General features: G+C 42.2%; 1 protein-coding gene across 1 annotated transcript in view; it reads right to left on the bottom strand.

The window, feature by feature from the left end:
- The window catches only part of cacna1c (calcium channel, voltage-dependent, L type, alpha 1C subunit), a 149,910-nt gene that overhangs the window by 49,780 nt on the left and 87,663 nt on the right, over window positions 1-12,467 (bottom strand). Inside the window, exons 5-8 of the mRNA XM_076111439.1 lie at window positions 8,238-8,377; window positions 6,530-6,682; window positions 5,411-5,610; window positions 1,201-1,304 (exon numbers count right to left, since the gene is read on the bottom strand). Of these exons, the coding sequence (XP_075967554.1) occupies window positions 1,201-1,304; window positions 5,411-5,610; window positions 6,530-6,682; window positions 8,238-8,377 (597 nt within the window). The remainder of the gene's footprint in view (window positions 1-1,200; window positions 1,305-5,410; window positions 5,611-6,529; window positions 6,683-8,237; window positions 8,378-12,467) is intronic.

Raw genomic sequence — 12,467 nt, 5'->3', positions numbered from 1 at the left:
AGGATAAACCGACATGAAAGTTTTCACGCATTAGTTGTGATTTCTTATACAACAAATATTCAAAATTGTAATTAACTGCAAAGGTATATTTTTAATGGATGTTGCCAATAATAATGATAAGCATTAAAAGGATAGTTTGGATTTGTTTGAAGTGGGGTTGGATGAAGTGCTTATCTAGTCTATATTGTGTACAGTAGAAGGCAGTCGGCACGCCCCCGCTTTGGTGAATCCAAATGAATCCTTTTAAATAAAACACCAACATTTTGAAGAGAGCTTCAGCTTTTAAAGTAGGTAAAGTAAGGTGACTAAAAGACCTTTTGCTGCTACCCCGGTCCACAGCAGTAGAATTGCTCCCGTGCTGGTACTCCATCTGTTACTCTAAACTAGGGGCGAACCGACCGCCACCTACTGTGTGTGTACCACACTGACTGTGGATAAGCACCTCATACAACCGCACTTCAAAAATCTATACCTTTAAGACAAGGTCAAGCCTAACTTTTGAATGTGTTCCCAGAAACTGATAGCCGACTGCAAGCTGCAGAGCATTTGTCAATATCTTTACAGTGCTCACAAGCACAGCTTTCATTTGGTAATATTAGGCTGTGTTTACTGGGAGCCTGAGTTTATGCGGCTGGCTTACGGTTCTCCTTGCTTTAAATTGAGACGACAGTGTTTTCTGCCATCCCAGCAGCACAGAGACCTAAGCACTTTATGATAGTAAGAGTGCTATTCTATGGAGGCAACACTGTAGCGTTGTGAAGAGTGTGACTTCTTTGATATAACCACTTTGAGAGGGAATATATAAAAGGTCTCAATGGCAAACATCAATTATGTCCTGTTGAAGTGTCCTAGAGCCAGATGCTGAAGTACGATTTCACTACAGTCAGCGATAATGATAACTACTTACAATGTATGTGCAGTTAAATTAGTTCAGATCTGTGAATCCACAACTTGATTGTCACCGCCAGGTTGCAATTTTCCTCGAGCCACATGTGCTGGTATTACTCCTCAAACTGTACCTCTACCAGTAATATTTAAACACATCCCTGTCCATGATTTGTACACACTTGCTAAACTTAAACACAATCTACTATCAGAAGCAGAAAGTAGACAAAAACAAACAGCAAAGCTCTCTAAGAATGAAGGCATAAAGGAGAAAGAGAGAAGTTAGTCTCAAGTGACCTTTAACCTTGCCCTTACCCGCTCAATACCCCCAGAACCAAGTTTAGCACAAAGAAGGATCCGATGATGATTAAGGTGACAAAATACACCCAGGGCCACTTGTACCCTACTGCATCATTCACCTAGGTGGAGAGATGGAGGCATGGAGGAGTGGGACCAAGGAGAGGAGACAGGAAGGATGGAGGGAAGGAAGGTGGAAGGTGGATGGAAAGTAAAGATCGGAGGAAGGGAAAGGAAGGCAAGTGGAGGACATCGGTTGAGTGGACAGGTAGGAAGGAGCAGTAAGGAATGTTAGGAGAGAAGGGAGGAGGGGAAGAGGGAAGGGGTTAGATCCTTCGTGAAAGTTCTCAACAGATGGAGTCCTTTGCTTCTGCAAGATCCCTGCTGAGATTACGGTGCATTCATGGTATTAGTCAGAGTCACTTATCGGACCACATGGCAACGTATCTGACCAAATGTGTGTAACTTGGAATTGAAGGTTGCAAGTTTAAAAACAGTTTGATTGACTTCAGTTCCACTCAAAGCAGCTCGTTTCACTGTGGAGAGAAGACATTTTAGGTAGCATCTTTAACAGACCGCGCAGCAAGACTCCCACGGATTGGACATCAGTACTGTCCTCAAAACAATGATACTCTCTCTCATTAATAATAAAAAGCCAGAAGAGTTAAGTCTTAGTTTGATGGTTGCAGGTGTAACTTATTATTACTATTATTGTCATTGTAGTGATCATACATTATTTTAAAACTCTGATAATCTATGATTTTTGTCTGGTAAGTGTAATGCTTTTATGAACACTTACAAAAAATGATATTCCCTATTCAGTGCAGCCTTCCATCCTATAATTTCCATCTTTAATGCCATGTTTCTTTCAGACTTCACTCTGTCCTTTTTTTGCCTCTTGTATTTTCCCTGTTGTGCAAGTTTTTTTTTTTTAGGTTTCCACCTCCACGGCTGACCTGAGGGGTGAATTATTAATACCCCAGTGTGTCCCTACAGGCCGGGTGGTGCTTGTACTAAAACAGCGTGACTTGGCAGAGCGGGGTAAAGCACCACCTAGATTGCCTGCTGGAGCAGCATTTATTGAAAAAAACAAACAAACAAACACACAGAAATCACACGCATCACGTGCCTCTACACAAATATGCACACACTGCACATACGCAAACAATGTACGCAGATGCATGCTAATCTGCACGTGAGACAAACACGTATGTAAACCTAGAAACATGTATACACTCCGAACTTGACGATGAGAAAGACGGACAAACACGAGAAAGCTGCTTATTTGTGTAATTAAACAAAAGAAGAGAGTCCAGCCAGTCTGGATGACTTGTGTATTCGTGTGTCCACCTGTCCATCACAGACAGGTTGTGACGGCATGTGGTCCCTTGAGGTTCAACTGACATGAACATAACGGATGCTTCTTCAGCGTGGATGCATGTGTGCGTTCGTGTGTTTCTCTCAGGCTTGTGAAAAAGGATTGATTCAGTGGAACAGAAAGGAGAGAGAGCGGGAGACTTCTGCTCAGTTCAGTGATCGCCAAGTTCATGTCTCCTCATCTGTAGACGACGAAGACGTATAGCTCTACTTTTACTGGTGGACTAAGGCTGCTGGTATCCCCCTCCTCTTATTTATTCTGTGTACCACTATACTCCCTAAAAATCAACCATAAGTTGCATTCTAGATGTCTGGTCCAGGGAGTCTTGTTGCATGGTCATTTATCACATCTAAAAACACTATGTACAGTACAGCCACATCACAAACAACACACAGACAAACATCTGTACACACATGACAACAGCACAACCTCTTACCCGCTCAACACCCCCAGAACGAGATTGAGAACGAAAAAGGAGCCGAAGATGACGAGAGAGACAAAATAGACCCATGGCAGCTCATAGCCCATAGCATCCTGCATCTGAGAGAGACAAGAGACATGGGAGAGAAGGAGACGGAGAGAAGAGAGGGATTAACAGGGAGAGGGTTGGTGGGGAGGACGATAGAGGACAGATAAAGACGGGATGGGAGGAAGAGAGGAATGAGGACAATGGTGAAGGAAGAAGAAAAGTGGTTTGATAAGATTGACATCGAGAGAATAAAGGGGGGCAGTGGAGGTCAAGGACAGAAAGAGTGTTATAGAGGGAAGAGATGACAGGCCGGAAACAGAAAAGAGCAGTGCATATTAAACAAGAGCAGTAGAAAGACCTGGCCAAGCAAGAGTGGCAGTATCGTACGATTAAGTGTGTGTGTAAAGCCTTTCGTCTGCTTGTTGGAGAACGGGTACTCGATGAATACATGAAACAACACTTAACTGCTTTTGTAGCTCAATGACATTTCTTAGCTCTTTTTCAAAGTGTGTGTTGTTTTACAAAGTTACACGATCCCTTAAAGGGGCAGTGTGTACTGTGTGTAAGTATTGCAACCAACTGAGGTTATTATACATAAAAGAAAACAATTAATAATATTACATTCTATTTCTGCCAATAGATAAGAAATGTAAATACGAGAACATGTAAGAAAGCTTTTCTTGTTAAGGTGGAAGGGCCTTTACGAGAAATATGCAGATGCTGTGACTCTACGAACTAAGAAAATACAAGTGAAATCAATGAAGATGAGCTGTTTCAGGACATTCGGTTGCAGGGAAATATGCCACACACTCTTCTGGATATTGTATTAGGGATGTGTTGTGTGAGTATGACCGTTATTAGGACTGATATGGGGAATAGTGTGGACAAGGTGAGGTCTGAGCAGTTCAGTATCCAGGTTTTTGTTCAAGATAAGTCAGATTATTAATTTGCACGTAAACAATAGGACGATAAGAAAAAAGTTAGAAGCAAATGTTTTCCAGCTCCTTCAATTACTGTCACTTTAACATGGAGACATGTTGGACACCAAGGGAGATAAGCAGAGGAGAGAGACAGAAAGTTCATTGCTACAAACAGCAGCAGATGTTGGATGTCATTAATCTATTTTCCCCCGAAAATGTGAGAAAATTAAATCTATGTAAATGTCTGTCCCAAACTTAATGAAAGGCTTGGTGTTGTCTAAATGTTTTCCATAATAATTGATACTCCAAACAAATAGGTCCCATTCATTATAAAGACAGCTGGATATACAAGCGCTCTCACAACAAGTGAATTGTACAATTTAACAGTTGTGATGTTTTGTGTGTGTGTGTGTGTGTGAGTGTGCAGAAGGTTGCAGCAGACAGCATGGTTGCAGGAGGGGTGAAGAGCTAGTAAGCTATCTGCTCCATGTGTATACATACACTCAGAGACAAACACTCGCACACACACGCACACGCATATCTGCTTGTATGTATAGTAAAATCCCAAACTCACACACGCACAAAATTGGCCAATTCTGACAGTTACATGTCACAAAACTGAGAATAGGTCAGCTAAAAACAATCAACCTTTCAGCAAACTTCTTTACCAGGCCAACTGTTAATTCCATTACTTTTGTGATCCTTAAGACGTTTAGAGGACATCACAGGACAACTCTGGTTAATGTTTGAGAAATCACACAGGTACATGTTGATGTAATTTAAGGTGGGGCTTCATGACTTCATCGGGGGAAATCAACAATATGATCTGTGTGTAAAGCCAAACCTCCGTCCAGAGGTCTAAATCAAATGCTTTCTCAGGAAGGCACACGTGGGAGTTTGATCGAACCTTCCCTAACATTGATTAACAGCACGGACTAATCAATTGGTATATTTAGCTGGACAGGGCTGCTGGCCATTTACTCAGGAAGGGATAGTTATTGTGTGTTCATAAGCCTTGTTGGCTGTACGTGTGAGTGTGTGTGTGTGCGTTTTCACTTGACACTAGGATCAAGCATCAGGATTCTACACATGTTCCAAATTAATCAGTGCCTTCAATTACACAGTGTATTGTCTGCATCGATTCAGCTCGAGATATGAGCTAACACACACACACACACACACACACACACACACACACACACACACACACACACACACACACACACACACACACAATCTGTCTCTCCCTTAGAACAATCTGTGTGTTCATACCTGCCTTTCTGAGAGAAGTGTTTGTGTTATTGCTTTATATTCCTTTTTCAAAAGCACTCATGTGGCACTGATGTTACAGATATACTAGAGTAACTAGCTACGCACACTAAGCAGTATGGCTTTCACTCCACACACACACACACACACACACACACACACAAACAGACACTGTTGTGGTGTCCGGCTCACCCAGTACAGCACGTCCGTCCAGCCCTCCATGGTTATACACTGGAACACCGTCAACATGGCAAAGGCAAAGTTGTCAAAGTTGGTGATGCCGTCGTTTGGGCCCTCCCATCCCACTTGGCACTCTGTTCCATTGTGTTTACAGTGTCGACCGTAAGCTCCCTCAGGAGCGCACGGTGCCGGCTTTTCCTCTGCGATGGTGCCTGTGACACATAGAGAAGAGGAAGACAAAAACTGTTATAGTGTATCCTTCATATCTGTACTGATGATTCCAGCGTGGGAGTTTAACGCCCATCCAGTCTTTAGACGTGGTCCAACAGTAAGTCACGTTACACTACCTATCGAGAAAATGACTCGGACTCCTACTTCAGGAATGAGTATAAATCAACCCTCACTTTGCGATTCTACTACATTCTACTAGATTCTACTAGTACATCGAGAGATAATTCTACATCTAAAAAAAGGTTAAACAAAGGACACGTCGAACTTTAACCAAACAGAGCAGCCATAAAAAAATCTCTGTGAAAAGGTGTTTTGTTAATTATACAAAATAAGCTCTCGAGGGTGATGCATAGGATAACAGAGTATCCCACCAGCACTTAGCCTGTGCAAAGCTAATGCCTCTCATGAGACCTATAACATCCCCATAACAACACTTAAGTCCATTTATACCTAGGGCCCTTTACTGGAAATTGTTTCAATCATTTATGGCAGCTGCTGTTTCAATTACTGCCCAAATTATTCACACTCAGAAACATAAATGATGGTTTAAATAATGAATGGGGGTTATCGTATAAACTGATTAAGCTCTATTTTCTCTCTGCTCTGTCGGCTGACAGGTGATGTCTTACTGTCAAAGATGTATGCAGCGCTTTTCCTGGTGAAAAGGTCTGTTTGGCATCGTATTCACCTGTGTGTCCATCTCTGGAGTTGAGGTGAGAATATATGCTTACTGAAGCATGCTTCAAATACTACCTGAGCATTGAGATAGCGGTGTGCGAGTGTATGTGTTTGATCATGCATGTAAGTATTTGCACATGTGCGTCGGTGCGCACTAGTCTAGATATTCTCTCGACGCGCATGTGTGTGAGTGTGAGTGTGTGTGTGTGTGTGTGTGTGTACCTGTGTGCTCGTGAGAGCAGGTCTTGTGCATCTTGCCCATGAAGAGCTCCAGGCCAATGATGGCATAGATGATGATGACGAAGAGGACCAGCAGGGCGATATGGAGCAGAGGAACCATGGCTTTGATTATGGAGTTCAACACTACCTGTAAACCTGCAGCACACACACACACACACACACACACACAGAGGAACTGCTGAGAACACACAACGGGTGGACAGAAAACTAGAAAAAAAAGAGTATTGAAACTAATGATGAAAGACTTATATAAAAGCAAAGGTAGTACATCATATAGCAGAATAGTGTGAGCACACAAACTGACTATTTTATTTGCTCTAAAGCTTTATTAATCTTCCTGCATGTGATCATTCACTCAGAGAAAGCGCCTTCTATGAGTTTTCCGAGAAACACGGTAGTGATAAAACAGAACTTGTTTGATACAACGTTCCAGTTAATTCCCTGAATGCTTTGATGGACAAATGCTCAGAACACTGCATACTAATAACTCACAACACAGGGATAGGATTCGATTCATTTAAGGAGGCTTATCAGTATGAAGCTCAGTTTTTTCAATTTGAAAAAAAAAAAGATTCAGATGTGCTTATATAAATAAACTCCTTATCAGATCACTTAATTTCACGTTGATAAAAACAGTTCAGCTTGATTTTGTACAAAGAGAATAAGAATTCACTTAAAGTGTGTTTGCATGCAGCTGTAACCAGTGACATAGATCCATTTGTGCAAAACTATAGTACCTGTTAAGTGTGCTAACGGTGCTATTACACCTTTTAAAGGAAAATGAAGGCCTACATTGTTCTGTGACAACATCAAAGATATGTCCTATCATCAATTGAGTTATTATTAAAAAATGACTTTTGTGCAATTATTCGCACATAATTTGATGAAGACATAAATGCAAACCACACAGTAAGCAGCATAAATGACTACATTTCGAAACACTTGTTTCTTCCATCAGTCGGAACAAAAATCGAGAACACAAATCATTTGAACAAAACAAACAGATCATTATTTGTTTTTGTAAATTCTATTGCACATAAAGCAGCATTGGCACTGGGAGCCTTTATAAAAAGATGCAAGTCCGTCAGTCAGTGTGCTGATCAGCTAGCAAACATGCAGCTGATCAGTTGCCATGATACAGATTCAACACAGTGCAGTAACGTTGGACAGGGATCAAACTAAATACTGTGCACTGCAGCAGCGCTCGCAGTTTAGAACCAAACGACAAGAGTGTGGGATTTTCACCGGCATGCTGTGCATTTGCCTGCTATTGTAATTACAAGAGGTGTCTCTCACACACACACACACACACACACACACACACACACACACGCGCGAGTGCATGCATTCGCAAAGCCTTCCTCCACGATATCCGATCCTCCTGGCCTGTTGTATTATTGATTTCTGTAGTCGCTAACACAGACGGGCTGACAGACAAGTCATCTACTGCTCATACCGTCTGAGTATCTGACAAGAGGACTCTTTGTGCGAGCATGTGTATTACGTGTCACTGCGAATGTATGTGTGGCATCGAGTGGCAATATCAGCTCCAATCTGCGGTTCGTTTCTGCCCCACCTCACCCAATCACCGTTCACACCTGATCCTCAGCGCCTCGTTTTCTCGCGCTCTCTTTCTTTTCTGCCTTTCTTTCACCCGGTCTTTCTTTCTTCCACGGCTCTCAGTACTTACTGGGTACTCCAGAGACCAGTCTGAGGGGTCGGAGTACTCTGAACGCCCTCAGAGCCTTGACATCGAAGCCCGCCGCCTTCCCTCCAATAGGAGTGGCCCCGTCCACCTTGGTGGCCTGCTCCAAGATCGCACTGAATAACCTGCAAGACAGAAAGTAATGACTTCAATAACCATCATCCTCAGCTTTGACGTCCCATTTCCATATACCAGAGAATATCTGAGATGAAAACAATAAAAGAGATGCAGATTATATTATAGAGTGATGGATCTCTGCAGTTGCTGTCATTATGGCCTTATTTTCTATTTCCTCTGCTGTCACCGACTGCTGTCAATACCAACTTGAACCATCTACATCATCTTCATCATAACTTATAAAACATTTAAAAAATCAAAAGGGAATGGTGAAGACGTATGCGCTGTTTTACAATCATATGTGCTTCCTGGAAACAACACAACAGTAGGAAATAAAACAGCTTAATTAGGTTGCTCTCCAACACAACAATGGAAAGTGTTTCATCTGTTCCCTCTCTCTTTCACAGAGAAGGAAATGTGAGACACTCGGCTTTAATGATTTGACAGCCGGCTCAACAGAACACTGTGCATGTCTGGACTGAAGAGAGATGTCTCCAAAATGTGTTTGTAAGTGAGTGTGTGCTCGCAGCACATTGACGACATCACATATTTACATTTTGCCATGTGATGTTACACAACCTTTCCTGTCTCTCTGCTGTAATATCTGGTACTTAAAGCGGGGACAAATGCACAATAATGTAAACGGTCATCCTCTATAAAATACTATGTTTTACGCTGTAGCTATTTGTTCGCGGTTAGCTTCTTCTACTGTATGTATGTGGACACTTCTGTCCATTTGTATTCGGGTCTGGTCTGGCGCTGGTTTTCAGGCCCCTTAGTGTAATTCTAATCTTCAATAAAAGGGCTAAACATGTTTTCATGCTGTTGCCTTTTGTTGACTATTATCCCCGATGAATGTATTTACAGACATCTCTTAAGATGTCAGTGGCTTCACAAGCTTGAATATATGTTCGTCCAGCTGAGCTCATCACTCTCTCTCCTCTCTCGGAGATCCTTTAGAAATCACCATACAATGCCATTTTCCAGCTAGCGCGGCTCAAAGGCCAGTCAGCGGCGCGTTAGTCATGGAGAATTATCAATTAGCACAGATGAAATGGCCACTTGAAAAGACCTCTCAAAACATATCGCCCTCTCTCTCTCTCACTCTCCCTGGTCCTCTCTATTTTGCACTTCCTCCATCTCAGTTTGATTCACTCTCTCTCTCTCTCCCTCCTTTGAAACAGAGTATGAAAAGCACGTCGAGGATCCACAGTTTTGCACCACCAGCATTTCGCCCAGCGTGTTTTGCCATGGCGGGGTGTGAAATGATAATTAGAGCCTCTGAGTGTAGCGCCACATAATGGCTTGTGTACATCCACAGCTAAAGATAGCAGAAGCTGTGTACATTCATAAAGATAACAGGAGTTGTATGGTTTAATAGTCGTCAAACCACCACGATACTACTGGATTCATTTTCTTATTATTACAAATTCACAATGGGTCTGCAACTAATTATGTTCATTATCAATTAATTGATTTTTTTTCTAGTGTAATATATAATTAAGTGGAGAAATTGTTCCCATAGCCTAAGGTGGTGTCTTTAAATCACTATTTTTGCCTGACCAAATCTAGTCAATGCTCAATGATAGAAAACACAGAGATCCACGAAATCCTCAAATTTGTTGGCTGTTTAACCAGTTTAACCACTTGAGTTTTGAAACATTCAGTTCAAATCTTTGCCTGAAGCTTCTTTTTTGTGATGATCCAACAGCTATCTGTACTGTCAATACTGAGAAAGAAGAACTGAGATACAGGGAGCACAAGCAAGAAGAGGAGAATAATACATGTTTGAGTCTATATAGTACCTATTCATATTGTACACACACACACACACACACACACACACACACACACACACACACACACACACACACACACATTCACACACAGAGCCTGTTAGCTCACTGAACCTTTACTAATAAACTTTTAGGTATGTGTCAGTAGGACTGTAGGCTCTAGTATTGGTGTGTATGTGCAAGTGCTCTTGTCTGCATGCCTCTGTGTGTGTGTGTGTGTGTGTGTGTGTGTGTGTGTGAGAGAGAGAGAGTGTGTGTGTGCCTCCAAGGCTGCTCAGCACCAGGTACAAGCTCTTTCACCCATATGGTGAACATTCCAGAGGGAGCGAACTCTGTCACTTCTCATCTACACACACACACACACACACACACACACACACACACACACACACACACACACACTGGCAGTTAGGCACATACAGGCACAATCACTCAGTCATGCACACACAGAGATGCAGTGCTGTCACAGCTGAACATTCCCTGGATCTGTGTGTCCTCTTTGAGTGTGTGAAATAGAGGGAGTGTATATGTATTACTGATTTCACGACATAACTAATGGAATGGATCCCCCCCCCATTCTGTGTCATTTCCATGACAAGTATATCTAGATGACAAAATAGATCGAAGTCACAGAGCCTTCCAAAATGACACATTGAGACTTTCCAGCAACATCTTATATGATATATCTCGTCTGTTTTAGGTTTGAATTAAGCTTGGGAAAAGTTTGTGATCAAGGATTAAAATCCCCGTTATGATGACAAATATCATGGAGGGACCTTGACATGAATTAAGGGCCTTTTGAACAAATTACCAATGCTTTAGCTCTACAGGCATTATTATGCCATCACATTGCTTTTAACTGGATTCCCGCTCACGCATAACCTTTTTAGTACACAAGTCAACATTTTAAACAGTTACCGTGTCAAAGTGGAAAGAACAATGTGGTCACTTCAATAGAATAAGTCTGTTTATTTTGGCCATGTGAATGGGAAAAAAGTGGAAGGTTTTTTAATGTGACTAAGGAAAATATTAAAAACCCCGGGGAACTTCTAGAGAGGCAATTCAGATTTAATCTTCCAAAACAGCAAGTGCCAACTCTCCAAAAACTGTCCTTGAGCAAGAGCACCAACACTGAACTCTGCCAATTCCAGAGCTGCAGCAGGTATCCGACCTGCTGAACTTACTTTGGCAGGGTTACAAGGTAAAAGCGAATTTCCTTAAAGGGATCAATACAATATCATTGTACATCAAATTATGCTGCATCACAATAAAATCCATAATCGCAATCGAGCGAGAGCGAGAGAGAGAGAGAGAGAGGGGGGGAGGGAGGGAGGGAGGGAGGGGGGGGAGGGAGGGAGGAGGGCAGACAGAGAGGAAAAAACCAGCATACGAGTGGTAAAGGTTGTGTTTATGCCAGGGGCACTGACACCGTGATGCCAGCCGATGAGAGTGGTTGGCTTCACCCCAAAGACACACACATACAGTGAGCCTTTGGGGTGAAGCCAACCATGTTCAGTTGGTGATGGCTAATGTGAGTGCACACTTGACTGGCCATGAACAAGACTCACTGGCTTAGTGTGTGTGTGTTAGTGCATTCACAGAGCCTTTCTTCAGGCTGTGGGGTGCTTTCTTGCAGTGCATGCACACACACACACACACACACAGACACACACAGACACACACACACAGACACACACAAACGGTCAATTAAACCATTTTTATGGCATTAATGCAACTGTCAGGTCCACTGGCTATTGTGCCATTTCCCCCACACAACACTGTACGCAAAGCACAGCTGGGAGGCAGGACACGCACGCACGCACACACACACACGCACACACATCCACACAGGCACAGAGGGTTTAGCAGATGGGCTGTGTTGCTGAGTTGCAGATAAAGAAAACCAGAGCAAAGCTTTGCTATCAGCATCTAACAAGCTAATCAGTTTAGGCTTCACCAATACACTGTAGACCAAAGTTTACTGCGGCTTTAATGCAGACTCACTGCGAAGGAGGATTGTTTTATGGCAATACTTAGTTGTGTATTGTAGTATTGTAATATTAATACCACATATACTGAGAGTTAAGTATCATTCCTGCAGAAAACAAGAACCACATCTTTCTTTTTTCTGCCTGTCTGAAATTTGCATTGTAGGTCTGCTGATTGGATTTTGAAAATACGTTGAATTAGATTAAACAAAAAAAAAAATCCATCAACCAAGCTTAAGTGAATAAATCTAAGCAAAGATAAGAGTAAGTGCAGTAGCTTCCTTGTATTTACTACAGAAATCAAAGGTGTTCAT

The sequence above is a fragment of the Anarhichas minor genome, unplaced genomic scaffold (genome assembly GCF_050575085.1).
Source record: "Anarhichas minor isolate MPS153535 unplaced genomic scaffold, ASM5057508v1 ptg000045l, whole genome shotgun sequence".
Taxonomy (NCBI): domain Eukaryota; kingdom Metazoa; phylum Chordata; class Actinopteri; order Perciformes; family Anarhichadidae; genus Anarhichas; species Anarhichas minor.
This window is presented reverse-complemented; position numbering and strand designations above follow the sequence as displayed.